General features: G+C 40.6%; 1 protein-coding gene across 4 annotated transcripts in view; it reads left to right on the top strand.

The window, feature by feature from the left end:
* TAOK1 (TAO kinase 1) overlaps nt 1-17,407 on the top strand; it is a 70,009-nt gene that overhangs the window by 21,412 nt on the left and 31,190 nt on the right. For 3 of the 4 annotated variants that reach the window (XM_017832555.1, XM_017832552.1, XM_017832553.1), the window contains exons 2-7: nt 7,263-7,489; nt 11,447-11,518; nt 14,443-14,544; nt 15,334-15,379; nt 16,269-16,365; nt 17,185-17,298. In XM_017832555.1, the coding sequence (XP_017688044.1) occupies nt 7,358-7,489; nt 11,447-11,518; nt 14,443-14,544; nt 15,334-15,379; nt 16,269-16,365; nt 17,185-17,298 (563 nt within the window). In that variant the 5' untranslated portion in view covers nt 7,263-7,357. Of the gene's footprint in view, nt 1-6,778; nt 6,848-7,262; nt 7,490-11,446; nt 11,519-14,442; nt 14,545-15,333; nt 15,380-16,268; nt 16,366-17,184; nt 17,299-17,407 lie in introns of those variants that run through there. The other variant, XM_017832554.1, reaches the window with a different exon arrangement.

The following is a 17,407-nucleotide window of genomic DNA, read 5'->3' as shown; positions in this document are numbered from 1 at the left end:
TCTATTCCTTCTAGAAATACATAGATGAGGGAAAACGAAAGATATGAAGGGGTCAGCATTTCATGACTGTTCTTGCTGTGAACTCCTTCTACAGAGGAGGATCTCAGTTCCTGTGCAGGGAGCAGAACTGTTGTTCCACAGGTGTATGTGGGGTCAGAGACCACGTGAAGTGCCCTCACTGCCATAAGGCAGGTTATAAAAGTATCCAGCATGGCTGTAAGATCAGCCTTTGGCAGCAGAAGGAACTCCTGACTCCTGAGGTGGAGTAATCATGTCTTTTCCCTTCCTCTGGGGACTGGCAGAAAGCATTTGTACATGAGCTTGGTCTGAAAAACAAGGTGGAAAAGAGCAGGGTCTCAGTGGGGCTTCCCATGGTCCACAGGTACCTTCCACAATCCAGTTTGCTCAACTCATTCCAGGTGGTTTTGTTCTGCTAGTAGTTGGCACTATTTCAGGGTGGTTCTTTTTTTGATCAGTTTTGTGATAGTATTTTTGATTTTTTTTTTTCCTATTTAACTTTTTTCCTCTAACAGTTTCTTGTAGAATGTCATTCATCTGCACCTCCCTTTTCCTTAATGACAGACAGTCCTGGTGGATTCAGTGTGGAGAATAAATGTACTGAAAAGAATGATTTTAAGATCATTAGGAGAAAGGCAAGTTCATTACTTTGTCAGCAGTTTTTCCTCTGAGCTGCAGCTCACTGCTAAGTGGTAAAAGTAAGTTAGGAGGATCCCGAGGGAGATGTTCCTGAGTGCCCCTTGCCCCTTTTGCAGGGCATGGGAGAAGCTAAATGCTACTTGCTGCATCTTCAGGCTTTCCTTGCTTCATTTCTGGGATTTTTCTTCTTCCTTAATTGCCACTCTAGGAAGATTTCCAAACTGCAGAAGTAGGATGAGAAGAAGTAACCTGTAGTTAGTTTGTTGGGGGAAGCCTACAGAGGGGTTTGTTGTACGGGGTTTCACCTGAGTCCAGGGGCTACAATTGCTGTCCATTCTGAGAGGCTTGGATATGCTGATAGACTTTTTATCATGTCAGTCACCTGGAACACAACTGTCTTGATACCATCTGCCATGGGGTCATGGAGCATGGACAGGAAGCTCATTTTTAGCTGTTCAGGGAAACAGCCCCTTTCTGCTGTGAGCACAGTAACTCTTCTTCCACATGTTCAGAGCATGGTAAGGCACTTGAGGGCTGCTCTGCTTTTGTCAGAACAGGAAAAAGAGAGTCGACTGGATGGACCAGAGCCTAGGTTAAAAGAGGTTTGAAGAAATGGAAAGCAATAAAAACCATTATATATAGTTTTCACAGACTTGCTGGAAGGAGAAATCAAGAATCATGGAGGACCTGATAACTGTGTGTCCCTATGTTTGCTGAGATGTGCAGAAGAGTGGATAGAAGACAGTCCTGAATCTGACAGTATCACAATGGCTGCAGATCCCTTGAATTTCAGAGAAGCCAACAGAATTCCTTCTGTCTGTGCCCTTATGGAAAGGCCTCACCATTGCAGGCTGGCTGGGACCTGGTTTTTGGGAACAGCAGATAAAGTTACAGGACCTGTAGTGGGTAATATCTGCCTTTTGTCTTTCTGGATAAGGTAACTCCATGCATAGAATTTGTCAGGCTAAAATTTTAAAGGCTGATTTATATGCAGATCACAAAATTAAGTCAAGGGTAGTAGCATCATTCCTAAGATCACATATATCAGCACTGCCTGATGTGACAAATGTTCATTTCTTCTGATGCTGGACCTTCATCAGCTTTTCTGCTGTGTCCCCATGAGTTGTACAGCCCTTCCACTTCCCATTCCAGGTTAGTCTTTTCTGAGAGTGCTTACTTCTTTTTACCTTTTATCAGGTCTTTTATTGAGAGTTTATAAAAATGGGGATTTGTCTGCTACTTCAAAAAAATCCTCACAACTATGCTTTCAGGTCAAGTGTTCAGTGCTACACTGATATTTAAAAAAATTTTATGCATTATTACCATATAATCATTCTGTAGACATTCTTACCATCTAACTCTTACTTTAGACATAATTGTAAGTAAAAGAAAAAAATTGGGAAGTCAGTTCTTTCAGTAATTCCAGTTCATCATATTTATTGTAGTTGTGGAGATTTTCAGTGTCAGCTGGAAACCATTCAGGAAATTTTTAATAGTGTGTTGAGAGGATAATTTAGTCTCAGCTTCATACACTCCCCAGATCTGACCCATATGCAAGTAAGAGAAAATCCCTTTTCCCATTTTTGACAGTTGCATGATGACACTCCTTCCCCATCTATTTGATGTTTTTGCATTAGACCCTGCCAGAGGAAATTACACTAAAATTTAGCAACAGTTTGCACTGCATGCAATGCAGATGCTTAAAAAAAAAAAGTCTAAATATCTGTTTCCAAATGAAGTTATGCTGTGGTGGGATGCTGGTTTTTTGTTGGTTGTTTTATTACTTTGAGTAAGAAGATCTACAAAGGACCAGTAGTTTTCTGTACTGAATATTCACTTTATAGTGTGTCAGCTCTAAAGAGCATAGGGGCTATAACTGATCTCCTGTTTGTTTTTAAAGTGTCGTGTGTATTCACTCTACCAGGCAAAAATACACAGTTGGAGCTGTGTTTGATGCTAAACATAAGTTTTTATAGATGTTACTATGCTCAGTGTATAGGCTAGCAGATGGCTATAACATAAAACATGTCTCAAATTGCAAATAACTTTATTTGTAACTCAGTAAAGGAGGACAACTCTCCTGTCAGGCTCCCTGGCCATCGTTGGAGGCCGCGTGTTGTGTCCCTCTTGTGCCCGGTGAAATGGGGAGGCACAGGGTGATGGATGCAGAAATCCATTTGTTGTTTCCATTTTGGGCTCACATGGTATTTGTTTAGCTCTGGCTCTAATGTTCTTGTGTATAGAAGCTGAAGGATGCTGGGTATGTTAATTCCTTGAAACGTCATCTGTATGGACAAAGGGTGCTGCTTTTTACTGCTAATCATCTACAAGCGAGTCTGTGGGGTAATTCGATTTCTACAAACTTTTGAACCACATTAAGGGACTACAAGTGCTTTGCTGCGTGTCATGGTTGGTGTAACTGAGCACCTCACTCTCACTGAGTTGGTCTGTGTGGGAACTTGAGAAATAATATGATGGACAGGTGAAAATCTCAGCAAGTAGGTTCCCTTCTCCTCTGCAGGGAAGGCCAGGCACATTCTCCTCTTAGTGCATTGGTTTATTACATGAAAACAGTTATCTGTGACACCGACAGCCGTCAGAGTTCAAGTGTAGTGTGGACAGATTTTAATGTCTCTGAGGTCTCTGCAGCATAAGACCTAAATATGCACTTTAAATATGGCAACTGACCATTTTGAGCTTTGCTTGTTCTGCTCTGCAGCATCCCAGGGGATCTTAGTCACAGGGGTGGGTCTTACTTCAGCTTGAGCAGGAGGCAGAAAACTCCACAGAGAACAGGTCTTATCCCGTCCTCATCTTCAGCTTCCTTATGCCAGAGGTTCAAGGGGTGTGTGTGTACATTTAATATAGCCATAATTACAGGGATGAAACATCTTATCGATTCACAGACTTTTGTGGATGTGTGCGTGCGGTTTCTGCTAACTGATAGTTGTTCAGATGAAAGTAATTTGATAAAACATTTTGGCCTGTAGTCAGTGTCATTTACACCAGTAATGGATGCCACTAACTAAACACAGTGAGTTCAGCCTACTGTGTGGAAATAGAGTTGGGCCAGTCCTGTATCTTGGTCATTCTGTGGTTTGCTTTGAATCTTTCTCATGTTCCTACATCACCTTGTTGGTTAGGAGTGGAGTTGATCTAAGTACCAGTAGTTGTGATTATGCAATACAATATTCTGTTTTTGTATGACTGACAACTAGGAAAAAATGTGAATTTATTTATCTAATTTTAGCAGCCTGCAAAGTGGCTTGGAGTTAGAGATAGGCACAGTCAGAGGGTGCCGTATCCTGTTTGCAGTGCCTGTCTTTTGGCCAGGGCAGGATCCACCTGATCTGAGCTGCCTAAGGTGAGATGACCAGTCTCATCCACTGGCAACAAGTGTGTTTGATGGTATAGCTCCACCAATCCAGAAAACCTGTAGTGAAGAGACTGCACTGGTGGAAGAATGTAAAATACCCAAGTGCAACTTGACTGTACTTTAAAAAACCAGCTGCCTGCTGATATGTGATTTAATTTTCAGTGCAGCTTAGTTGTAGGGTTGATTTTTTTCTTTTTTATCTTAAGACTCATCTGTATTTTTAATGCACTTAAAATAATGCAGTAACTGTTTGCACGTCACTTCTGCCTTCCCTTCCATTTCCCCACAGCGTTCAGGTGTCACTACTGCAAGGCAGGAGGCAGAGCTCAGCTCCTGGCACTGCTGGGCTTTGGCAGGCAGTGCCTGTTGTTTGGCTAAAACGAAGACTCAGGGAATTTAATATTGTAGCATCCAAAAAAATGAGAGCACTTAATATTAGGTGAGACTGTGTAAAGCTTTCTTATGGATGGAATTTACATGAATGCATTTTATTTTTCCATCTAAGCAGATCAAATGATAAGCACAGTGTCATGTACACGTTTGTGACTACTCTGTTAAATAGATTTTAATACTTAATATTTTTGTTCTCATGCATTTCAAAGCAGCAATTATTTCCAAGAATAAAGGTAATGAGATTTGTCTTGATGCTCTCAGGATTAAAAAGGGAAAAAAGGCTATATTTTAAGGTGTACCACAGTAGCTGAGAACTTCTGCTCTGTCCTGTCCCACGTCTGTGTGTGTTGTCAGTGGGCCTGGTCGGAGTTTTAGCTGCAGTAAGAAGTGTTCCTGTTGATGACATTTCAGAGGCATGCTCAGAAAGGACGCCAAGAAGGAGTCTGGTGGCTGGTTTGGCATCGGGGGTCGGTGGGGAGGGGGAAAAGCTGTAATCCATGTCAGCTGTGAGCGCAGGGTTTTCCCCTCGCGCTGGCTCTCACACGCTCGCTCGCGGGGACATGTGACTTTTGGCCATATTAGCAGGTTTATCCAAGCCTAGCCCCTCTGACTAACAGATGTAGGGAAAAGGGCATTCTGGGATTGCAGCAGTTGCTTTTGAACAACAATGTCCTTTTTGTAAGAATCTGATGCTTCTTAAAAGATGGAACATGACATCATTACCGTCGATCCAAGAAACATTCCTTCAATAATACTGAGTGTGCTCTGGTTATCAGCTCCCTTCCCCCAGCTCCTTTCTCTTGCTTTTCTGACATGCTTTTTGTCTATTGTTTCGTCGGGGGCTGTAAATGTGAAACAGTTGTCTTTCAGTGTTATGTGCTTGTTAGAGCTGGAATCAAGTGGAATATTGTTGACTTATAAGAAAGAAGGAAAGAAAAATACCAAAAATCCCACTTTTCCTCCAGCTTTCATAAATGTAGTGTGCTTCAGGTACGGGCTGAGCTGGAGCTAATTATTTCCCTTCCCACACGGTATTAGTTACTGCATTATGCAAGGGAAGGTGGAAGGGAAGGTTCCTGTGCATCCCACTCGGCCTCATTGGCAGTTGGATATGTTGTGTGCGGGTACCGGCTGCTTCCAAGGCTCCTGCAGTGATCCTGCATCCATAGGAAATCTGTGTGTGCTCACCAGTGCAGTGTGGCAGAGTTGTGAGCCAGCTGCAGATTTTCTGTGTGTATGTGTGTGTATATATATATATATATATTTATATATATATGTTTTTATACTTGGTCCACCACTGGGATTTGAGTGCCGGGTTTTCCTTAGCCCCTGAGAACCAGCTATCACAGAAACACCTTCTGGGTTGCATCGTAAAGCCTTTTGAATGCTGATTGCTTGGAGGAAAACTATGGAAAAGCTGGATTTTGCTTCCCTTCCCTGTGTTCTCTCTCCCACGCATGTCTTCATCCTAAAAACTAAACACTCTTGTGGAGTTTACAACTAGGTACATCCTGGCTGTGTCTCACAGCCCTGCTCTCTGTGCAGCAACGCTGGCAGGTCTCTGAACTAACAAGGAGCAGGCAGAGTTTGGCACTTTCACGTGCTGCAACTGTCTAGAGAAGAGAACCACTGATCACAAACATGAAGGAGTATGTCTTTTTCCATCCCTGTAGAAATTGCTCTGCAGGGAGTGGAAAACAAATGATTCATTGATGGTCTAGAGGCTTGGAGAAAGGTGGAGTTTATAACATCCAGAAATGGAGGAGAAATGGACAGGGATAGGGCTTTCTGATATGTTGGTTAAACTCAGGTTTGTTGTCTTTTACATCTTCATAGTGGAAAGAAAACCCCAACTTTTTCAAAAAACAAATTTGAGATACAAAATATGAATAAAAAAAGCACAAGTCTTGACCAGACAGGGATTTTTGGAAAGAAGTGAGATGTGTGATTGACTGTTTGCCAGTAACAGAATTGTTTTTATTGGTGACAATTTAAAGGGATTTGAGAGGAAATCCAAATACCTTCCTTAAATAGAAAAAAAAAAGTGCATTTTACTTGTAGTGGTTGTTTGGCATCACCTGTTGTTAAGAGACAGTATGAGTTTAGCAAAACTCGACAGTATACTTTTATTCTGGATAGATTCCAAGGTATAAAACTTGGAGTAAGTGAAAGCAAACTTATAGTGCAGACAGAAGGGATTTCATACATTCCCAGTTGTGTCTGAAGTTACAAGTTCCTCTGAAGAAAGCGTTTGCCAGTGCACTGTTGTCCATTGTCTCATGTGCTATCACAATGAAAATGTGCTGCCACAATTACAATGTGTGTTTGCCTCTGCTGAAGCAGAGCAGAAGGACGTGCGTTGTGTGTGGAACTGGGTATCTCCCGTCCTGGATGCTGTTCCTCTGAAGAAGGGAGTTGCATGTAAGCCTCAGAAGAACAGGCAATTTGTGATAGACATCACAAGGTCCTGACAATTCTCTAAGACACAGTGGGTGTAACTCTTCAGAGGGAGGGTGTTACAGTAATATGGGCTCTCTAGTGACAAACTGCTTATTGCTGTAGGTCAGAGATTCTGTGGCTGCTCTGCAGGTGATTGAGCAGATGCTGGAGCATGGAATGAGTCCTGTTTTGTGTTTTGGTTTTAATTTGTGTTCTGGAGAAATGCTTGACTGGTGTCACAGTGGGGCTGTGACATTATCTGGGCACACAGGTTGTGTTGCTTCACTCACCAGGGCTGCTTGCTCTGGAGGAAGTGGAAGCTGCTTTGCTGTGTAGCTCGTTTCGGGCTCTTTGAGGAGAGGATAATCAGTGAAGGATTGCAATCTTTTTCTTGCAGTAATCCATGCTGAAGAGGCTCCATTCATACAGATGAGCCAAGGGTTGAAGCAGCACTTTAAACCCAGATAGTCGGTCGGCTCACTGCCCAGCAGGATGCCATCAACCAGCCGAGCGGGCAGCCTGAAGGACCCCGAAATTGCAGAGCTCTTCTTCAAAGAAGATCCAGAAAAGCTCTTCACAGATCTCCGAGAGATTGGCCATGGAAGCTTCGGAGCAGTTTATTTTGTAAGTAGCTCCATGACTTGTGAATTTTAGCTGTGTCTCTTTTTAAACTGCTGTGACTCCTTTTATATGATGTTTGGGGCTTGGAAGGCATTTGCATACAAACTGAAAAGAAAACCTGGAAATGTGGTCCTTGCCTGGTGCTTTTACGTGTATTGTTATGTTACAAGCAGGGATTTAACTGCAAATAGAAAGCATGGACTTCTGCTCCATCAATTCTGACTGGCAATGCAGTTCTCTTAGTCTGATCACCTCCTTATCACCTCTTGTTCCTTGAGAGAAATTGAGTTCTCTCTCCCTTCATTCATCCCCCCAGGCTCCCTTACAGCCATTCTTTGTGTTTGACACCTGAGTGTCGGTGCTTTTATTGTCATTTGTCCTGTCACATCCTTTCCTACTGCAGGCAAGAATCCCAATATCCATCTGCATAAAACTTACTTGACATGAACGTCTGGACAGCAGAATTTTTCCCAGGCTGCTTGTGTAGCTCAACCAGCAGTGGGATCCTCTTGGTAACCTCCATGCAGGTCGCTGTGTGTTAACCAAATACCGTGAGGCCTTCATGAAAAAAACATTTTCCTCAGAAAACCTTTTCAAATTTATAATTGTAGGAGGTGTGGCCAAACCTGCCAGTTTTCCTTCAGAAAGCCATTTGTGTCACTATTTTTTGAGATGCCTATTCAGTGTTAATAATTGCAGCAGACCATGTTGGGAACCTTCCAGCACAAATTTAATGCAGCACAGATGAACTAATTAGGAAAAGCTTCTTAATTTTGTTCCCGGCTTAAAACTATGAGCCACCACTGTCTGGGAACAGATCTGGGGGAGGAACTGTTTTCTAATGAAACAGAACTCACCTGCAGCCTTAAATTCACCTCGTTTACTCCGTGTGGTTAAAGAGTGAATATAAAAGGAGGGAACTGACAAATATGTCTTCCTGCTCTGTGGAAATACTGTTAAAGAAATATTACTGAAGTTTTTTGGGAACACTATGTTAGAGAGGAAACCCATAACACACCTGTGAGCTGGATGCAAACAGCATTCCCAAACACCAACAAGAAGGCATTTGTAGCTGCTTGAGCTTTGTTGTTTTGATAAGAGCTGATGGCCCATTACCAGCTCCTTCTACAAAGAGATTGAAAATCAGAGGCCATTAATTTCTAGCCCCTTCTTTCTCTTTTTCCCCCCACCATTTAAAATTATCGGTTCATTGTAAGTCAGTATTTACTCACTGTTGAGTCCAATTACTTCCTGGTATTAGGACTGTGCTTCTTTGACAGAAAGTATGTCTGATTTGGCACTCGAAAAAAGACAAGTGTAAGCCTGCATCACACAACTCCAGCCCATTTTGGGGCTTTATTTTTGTCAAGAGAATGTTTCTGATAAAGACACGTTCTTGCTAGTTTTGTGTTAGGAAGTTTTAACCTATAAGTCTTGTCTTGCACTTTTTTTTACTGCTAGCAGTTCTGAGATTTTGAACATTAAACTGTTTCTTGCAATGTACCCCATATCTCAAACTGAAGCCAAAGACATGAGAAAGACAACATGGAGAGGGAAATTCCGTGTGAATTAATTAAGCATGAAGAAGGAAAACGTAGGGGAGTCTATGTGTTGGGTACTTTATTCCTCTAAAGTTTCTTTAACAAGATTTTGGTTCTGCTACTGCAAACAATTAAACTTTCTCTAATTAATATAATATTGGATTGTAGTTAATAACTGCTTAAAAGGGTATTACTGAGGCCGGTGAAATATTCTACTTTTTCTTTGTGCGTGTTTCAGTGCTGAAGTTACTCTGGTCACCAGATGTTGGTCCTTTGTGTGGAGGTCTTGGAGGAAAGCAGGATATATATGTGCATACATGCCTGCCATGAAACAAGCCTTGTTCATTTGGATGGTTTAAGTGAACTGACCTTGTACATCTTCCTGGCTTTTGTCTGGGAACAGTCTTTTCTCGATTGTTCAGGATCACATGGAAACTAAAAAAGCAAATGAAACTCCGTTATTTTAATGTTCCCGAGGTGTCAGCTGGGATGGTTCTCCCTCTCTCAGCCTTGTAGGACTGTAGGTGTTCTGGAAATAGAGTTGCTTACTTGGGTTTTCTGGTGCACAGCACCCTTTCACCAGGCTGCTTTCATTGCATACAGCCTGCACCAAAAAATGCTGTTGATAAATAATGTGTGGGTAATTAACAAATAGAAAAATCCATACAATACTGAAATCTCCCCTGCCTTTTTTAAAATACATTTTAGTGTTTCATTGTTAGTTGTACCTACCTTCCTTCCCTTTCAGCAGTCATCCCAACAAGGGGTGATACATTTATCTTACCTGATAATTGGCTGAGTGTTTACTTGTGTCTCTTCCTTTGTTTCAGTTGCATCCTGCAATGGCAGAAAGTTTCTTTTTTTTTTTTTTTCTTTCATAATTGAAATGAATTTTGCTGGTTCACCTCATGGTTTTAGTTTCTTAGAAACTGCAAGTCTGGCACCTCTGAATCATTTTTGGTATTATCCTTACCCTACTCCCTGCTTTGCAGTGTAATAATAGCTTTTGCTTGACACAGGAAACCTACTACACTGGAACACTGCAGATGGAGCAGAAGAATAACCCACTCTCTTTTGTTAGAGCTGGGTTCCTTCTGCTCTACTCTAGTATTTTGCTTGCCTGTTTTATTGCAGTTCTTCACTGATTTAAATGTTTCAGTGATTGTCTCTAATTAGTAAAGATCTAGGAGTAAGAATTTTGTTCTTCCCTTTTTTGTCTCAAACAACAAAAACAGTCACCCCCAGCCCAACTTCACAGGTAATGTCAGAGGATCCTCTGAAACAGAAAGAAAATTAAAAATAGTATTGGTTCAAGCTTATCATAACTGTTTGAAATAAAGACTGACAGGGAATTCTGGGAATCTCTTTTAATGAATAGCAGAATTAAAACATGACTAAAAAATCTTTTTACAAAAGGCAGAGCCCTGATACTTTATTAATCCATGTTCTGATAGGCTGTGCTTGATAGTACAAACATATTAAAAATCAGCATTTTCATCAGTCATTAATGGATGCTGAGGTGCACATTACTCTGATTTATATCATTTGGCTTCATGTCCAAGTCGATTATTCTTATCAGGGAGACTCTGAGGTCTTTTCCTCCACCACCCTCCTATACTGCTGAAATCCTTAACAGAGGAAATCTGGGGTCTTGTCTGGAGCCATCCTTCCTGTGAGATGCTGCCTCTTCTCCTGCCAGGGGGAATGAATCCTTGCTTTGGTGCTGAATTAAAAAAAAAAAAACTTCCTGTCTGGTTGTTACGTTGGATTGTTGCTGTCTGAAGTCATGAAGTTTGCCTTTGAAGTGCAAAAAACCACATACATTTATTGTGCAGTGTAAATAACAGTAATGTGGGACGGAGAAAGTGAAAGTCCAGTCTGAAGATGGGTCACTTAGATCACTGCCATCTTTCTCTATATCGTGTGCATTCCTCTAAGACACAAAAGCTAATATTGGGGAGCACTGGGGAGAAAGCCAGCACTGTCTGGAGCAAGTATCTCCTGTGCATCCTGAGACATCTTTCCTTATGGTTTGAATGGAACACGGGGGCTGAGCCTTGCTTCTGTTTTGTTTGTAATGGACCTGAGCAGGGAGGGAAGTTGATTTAGGGAAAATCCCTTCTACTTGAATCAGAGCTGCTTTTGTAAAGCTGTGATTTTTAGTTTAGAAGTCACAGTGCTCGACTCCCGCAGAGACTTGCTGGATTGCTGAGCATGGAGAAATGTCATACCTTGTCTCACAGACAGGAAAGAAATTTCCAATAGATGCAGCAGTCACACCCCTTGGAAGATATTTTAGTTTAACTCTCTGCAAAAGTTAGCTGAGGGATAAAGATGGTTTTTTATGTGTACGTTTGGTTTGCATCTTATGGGAAATGGGGACCTGAAGAAACTGATGCACCGTGTTTTCCTGTTCCAGGCACGTGATGTGCGCACCAATGAAGTGGTGGCCATCAAGAAAATGTCATATAGTGGGAAGCAGTCCAATGAGGTACGTAGAGCATGTTGTACATTAAACCTTGACCATTGCAAATACTTATTATATGGGATGATTTTAATTGTCTTGGGTTCCTGTAGAGAAATCTCTTCTATAACTGTAAAGGTGATTGAGGGTACTGTGTAAACAAAACAAATCAGTTTGCTGTTCTCAGTTTATTTCTGCCTAACCTGCTCCTGGAAAAGATGGGTAGGACTCTCTTCTTCCAGGCCCCTTTGGGACCAAATAAATGTGTAGAAAGGAAAAAAGAAAATTAAAAATGATGGGGTTGTATGTTAGTGTCTTATTGCCCCTAAACGTTTCATTTTAAATACCTTAAAAAAAAACATGTTGCTTCCTGGACAAAGGAATAATAGCACTGGATGCAGCACTGAGAATTTCAGAGGGAGCCTTGCTTGTACAAAGTAGTGAGGCAGAACACATCCTTCCTTGGAATGACTGTGTTCATGAGCAGCTGAAACAAAGGCAAAACAGCAGTGAATGAATGAGTGTGAAAATCTGAACAGCAGCATAATTCTGGAAGAACTGCCAGAGCCAGGGATTAAGGCACTCTTTGCAGAGAGGTCTGCAAAAGTGGGCCTCTGAGATTTAGACATTGTGTTTTTATGGCCACCCCAGATGTGTCTCTTTTCCCTAGGACATTTAGTAGAGATAGTTGATTTTATACTTGAAATGTTTAAGTGCTAATACAGATTCTTGAAAAGCCCAACATGACATGAGCAGCTGATTTGGTATTATTTCTGGTAAATAACATGTATCAAATCGTGGCATGATTTTTCAACAGAAGTATTTATTGTAAGCATGTTGTTCCAGGCATTTATGGTTCCCTCCCTCCGTTCTCTGTATTCCAATCTTAGAAGCAGCTTTGCTCCGATGAGTTTGACTAACAGCTCATTGCTTTCTGTGCCTTTTGTGTATTGATCATCTGCACTCCCAGGAGCTGAACTATTCCTTCCTCTCTGTGTGTGTATGTCTGTGTAGGAGGTAGAGGTGGCAGTGTCTCTCCAGCAGTCCTGAATTCCAGCTTCATAGTTAAATTTGCTATGCCTGTTTCTGTTTTGTCACTGCGGTGACTTGTTTAACTGTGTACTGATGAAAGAATAATTTGTACTTGCTACTTGTCCTACTGTTTTAATTACTGTGAGCTATAAATACTCTATTCACATGAATGAAACAAACTGTGCATGCTTCAGAAATAGCTTTTGTTTGTCTTCAATGCGTATGTTTCTTTATTTTGAAGAAAGTAATAAGAGGAGGATTAAAACTTTCTATTTTACTTCCATATTTATTTGTTTTGTTCAGAAGTTTGCTGGAGTATCCAGCCTATGTAAAGAAAATTGATTAAGGGAATTCTGGTATCATTTGTATTTACTTTGGTTTCATAGTAAGATTTTATCATTGCTGGGAACAATAATTCCCTGAAATAAATTCATATTTTATACTAAAAATAAGTTTAAAACCTTTGAAAAATGTATTACTGTGCTCTTAATGTGATCTTGGGGCTTTTTTTATGCAGGAAATCGTGACTACTTCTTGACTAGTATATCACCTCTCTCTCCCGATGTAGAAGTGCTTTCTTGATTTGGCTTTTATTGCTTAGTACCTCAAAGCCTTTGAGGCTGAAGGTAAAAGGCAGCGAGGTCATTCCAGTGTCAGTGAGAGAGTTTATGTTAGTATAACTGCATTGTGTCATTCTCATGACGTTTCTGGTGTTGAGAAATGCTTAACTTAGTCAATCAGCTGCCTCAGTTGTGGCTTCCACGTTCCCTGGTTTCGTGCGTTTCTCTAACCCTAAAATTTTTATTGAGGAGGATTTGGGTTTTGCACATGTTTTCCAAAGCATTAGGGTAGATGAACCCTCTGTCCCTCTGTGAATCCCAGCCATATACCTGTGCCTGAGGTAGAGTGTGCTGAGAGATTAACAGGACCTGGAAAACAGCTTTTGAACTTTTGGATGTTAGGTAAGGTTTTTCTACCTCTGGTTAACTTCAGAACTGATACTCTTGCTCAAAAACATTTGCAGTGTCAACACTCTTGTGTTGACTCCTGCATACTTAAATGGTTTCAGCTACTGCATTTGGTTTTGAAAATCTTTCCTGGTAGTTGTAGTTTTGCTGTTGCACTCACAAGCTTTTGCCTTCCTTGCCTGAGGAGATGTGGATGTGCAGCAAGTGGGAGAACTTGGAGGTCTCTGAGGGGAGCAGTGGCAGTGTCAAGGCAGACATTGGAACTTGACATTTAGGTCTTCTCTACTTCTAACTTGCACTGGCAGAGCTCCCCTTATTATAAGCCTGGGCCTTGTTTTATCTGTTTGGTTTTTTTTTCCCTGAAGAACCAATCCCTTGTCTAGTAGGTAACTCATTTCAAATTGGTCCTTGTAAAAACTAAACTAGTAATAGAGAAACGTTATCAAGAACATGATCAGATATTTGGTGGCTGATAAATGGGACCTCATCTAGTGTAATATAGTGACTAGTAGGGGTAGGTCTTTGTAGTTACAAGAGTTAAGAGGGAGACAGCTGATCCTGCTGGAGGACACTTATCACCCACATCTCTTTCAGATTGGAGTGTACGTTTGATTTGACAACTGAAATGGTATCTGTTTAAAGAGGATCTCTTCTTTTTTGAGGACTTGCTCAGATATTAAGTGTTTACCAGTATATCGTGTGCACACATAAAATATAAAGTATTGCACTGATGAGAGATCCTTGCATACAGCCTAATTAATCAACAACTTGTTTTGTAGGTCTACTGAGGAGTTAAACAGTGAACATCACAGTGTTGATGCAAATTTATTTTGATTTGAAACCTTGAGATAGTTTTGCCTCTTAAAATAATTAAGTGACATAATAACAACAACCAAAAAAACCAAAGGTAACAGTTGTATAAAGTCATTCTATTCGTTTTATTCCCTACAGAAATGGCAGGATATTATTAAGGAAGTCAAGTTCCTCCAAAGAATAAAACACCCTAACAGTATAGAATACAAAGGCTGCTATCTGCGGGAGCATACAGCATGGGTAAGCATCTGCTGCTCTGCACTTCTCTTGCCTTGGTTAAGGAAGCTTTAAAATCTCTCCAGCTGGCTTTTGGGAGCCACCTGAGCCACTGGCATTGCACAGACTCAGAGGGGCTTACAGGTGATCAGTAAAACTGAATGTAGTTTTTGGAATTCATCTAGGGAAACTTTCACTTACAGAATAAGGTGAATGTACTGCTGTTCTAGTGTATTTAGCTTCATGTAAATGAGTATTTAAAACAATGCACACCCATCATTGACCAAGTTTTGCAGTACAATATACTAAAGAAATCATATTGTTGAACTAATAGTTTAAGTTGTAAGTACTGTTCATGTATTAGCTACAATAAATCTGTAGGACAAAGTTTTAGTTTCTCTTTTGCAAATCTGACTGGAACAGAATCTTAAGTAAATCCCTAAATAGCCCTTTAATACTCTGATAAGCTTGTTAAGTGCAATTTAAGGTTCCTGTTAAGTATGTGCATATAAAATACGATATGTAATACAATACATAACTGGTTATGAATGTGCTTTTGCTTTCCCCACAAGTGTTGTTGCTTGGTATCTTACACAGGAGGGTTATGCTAATGCCAGTTAGAGCTGTGCTTATGGGAGGGGCCAGTGTGACAGTGCTGGGATGGGGCTTATGTTCCAAGCAATACTTGCTTTGTAATGGCAGTTTGCACTGTGTGCTCCAAGGGTCAGTTCCAGATTTCTCCATAGAAGTCTAGAAAATGTACATTTACTGTTAGAGATTTTCTAACAACTACTTTGATTTCTTCCCATACAGCTTGTTATGGAATATTGTTTAGGATCAGCATCAGACTTACTAGAAGGTATGTCACGCGTGTTTGTTTGGTGGAAAGTCAGAAGTATAGTGCTGAAGTAGGAGGTTACAGCATCACAGAATTGTCCTTGAGTATATAGTTTTATCTGGGGACAGAGGGTGTCTGAACAGGCACAGCCTGTCCAATTTTTGCATGTCTGTAGTGGGTTTTCTGTAGAATATTGGCTTTCCTAGGTGCTCTGTTTTCTCCTTGGTTCGTGTTAAAGTTGTCAGTCAGCTATTTGTTTTCTTCTGAGTTTTAGGTTCTCCTGTCATGACAATTCAAGATTTATTCCTGAAAACCCTTGCTGTTGATCCTAGTGCTTACAAACAACTGTAGGCCTGTTGACTAAAATAGCACTGCAGCAGTATTAGGGTTTTGCTTGATGAGGCCGTTTGTTAAATGGTCGTTTTTCTACCAGGCTTCTTGTAGTGAACTTTCTTTGAAGATATATATTTGGCCAGTAAGTTGTTCAGCTACTTTCCTTGCCAGAAGCATTTCAGGACAAAAGGCTGAGCTGCCAGAGTCTCATCTGTATTGCTACAGTTTATTTGCGTGTGAATTGTTGTAAAGGTCTAGGGTTTAGGGTTTAGCTTCATTAATGGAAAACTGGATACCGAGTCTCAAATAGTTACTTGGGAGAATGGTCACAGAACTGACAGGAATGTAGTTTATGGTTGCAGAGTAGTCTCTTTGGTAGTAAATAGCTGCTGTTTTACAGTTGGAAGATTACATCTGATTATAGATTGTGAACTAATTTTACATTGGCTTCTCATGCTGAACCTAGTGAAAATAAACTTTTAGTATTTCTGTTGACATTGTTAAGAGTACTCAGTTGCATGCTGCAAACTGTATTGTTTTCTGTAATATTGAATTTCACATAAATTCTTTCCTTAAGTTCATAAAAAGCCATTGCAAGAAGTGGAAATAGCAGCAATTACCCATGGTGCTCTCCAGGGATTAGCATACTTGCATTCTCACAATATGATCCATAGGTAAGTGGTTATACTTTTGCTGTCTCACACACTTACAGGTAATTTATTTTATTGATTGTATTGCCTTCATCCCAAATTTAATATTGTAAGCAGAGATCTTCTTTTCACAGTGTCCATATGCTCCCAAACAAGTGATTTACAGCAGTCTAAACAGTAGCAAGCTGTGTATCTGCACATGCACTGTGTCTTACAGCTGGTGTTCATAATTTCTGTAGAATTCCTTTGAATCTGCTAAGCTTTTCAATCCTTGATCCAATGCTGATTGTCCCTGAAGCAGTGCAAGTCGGGCTGAGTTCACCCAAATAACTCATAGGAACTGCAAGGCCAAGATTGCTGGGGTGGGGGGAGCACTAATTCTTGAAAAATTAGTTTTACATGAACATGTTGAGTAGCACACAGTAAGTTTGGGATGCAGATGTTCTTTGTGTTTAACATGCTGCATTTTAGTGGGATGAAGAATTTGAATAGTTACATTATTAGGTCTTTTTGAAAATCATTGATAATATATTTGATTTAGAAGATTTTGCTGAACTGTATGTGAAGTTTATCCTGGTGTGCCGTTTTAAGTTGATTTTTAAGACAAACGTTAAGACTAACATTTAAGACAAAAGATTCCAAAATCAGGGGCCACATTAAACAATTAACCTAATGATTAAAGACTTTGTATTTGGAAGAAAAATGGGTATTTTGTGGCTTTTGGAGGAAATGTGGGTGTTTTACAGCTTGAACATGTGAATACTGGTGTGTTTTGTAGTCTATCCAATAGAAAGTTTTCTTCTTTGGAGAGGAGTAATACTGACACTTGTATTCTATAACCAGAGATATCAAGGCAGGAAACATCCTGCTGACAGAGCCAGGACAGGTGAAACTTGCTGACTTTGGGTCTGCTTCCATAGCATCTCCTGCCAACTCATTTGTGGGGACGCCATATTGGTAAGCCAAGAGTTTGACTTATTTCTGGCTTTGTGAAGTGAAAAGATCATTTACTGGCTATTTAATGTATTTGGGCTTAGTGGAGCTAGCTTTGTAATCTTCTGGTTGC

This window comes from Lepidothrix coronata, unplaced genomic scaffold (genome assembly GCF_001604755.1).
Source record: "Lepidothrix coronata isolate B3197 unplaced genomic scaffold, Lepidothrix_coronata-1.0 Scaffold203, whole genome shotgun sequence".
NCBI lineage: Eukaryota > Metazoa > Chordata > Aves > Passeriformes > Pipridae > Lepidothrix > Lepidothrix coronata.
This window is presented reverse-complemented; position numbering and strand designations above follow the sequence as displayed.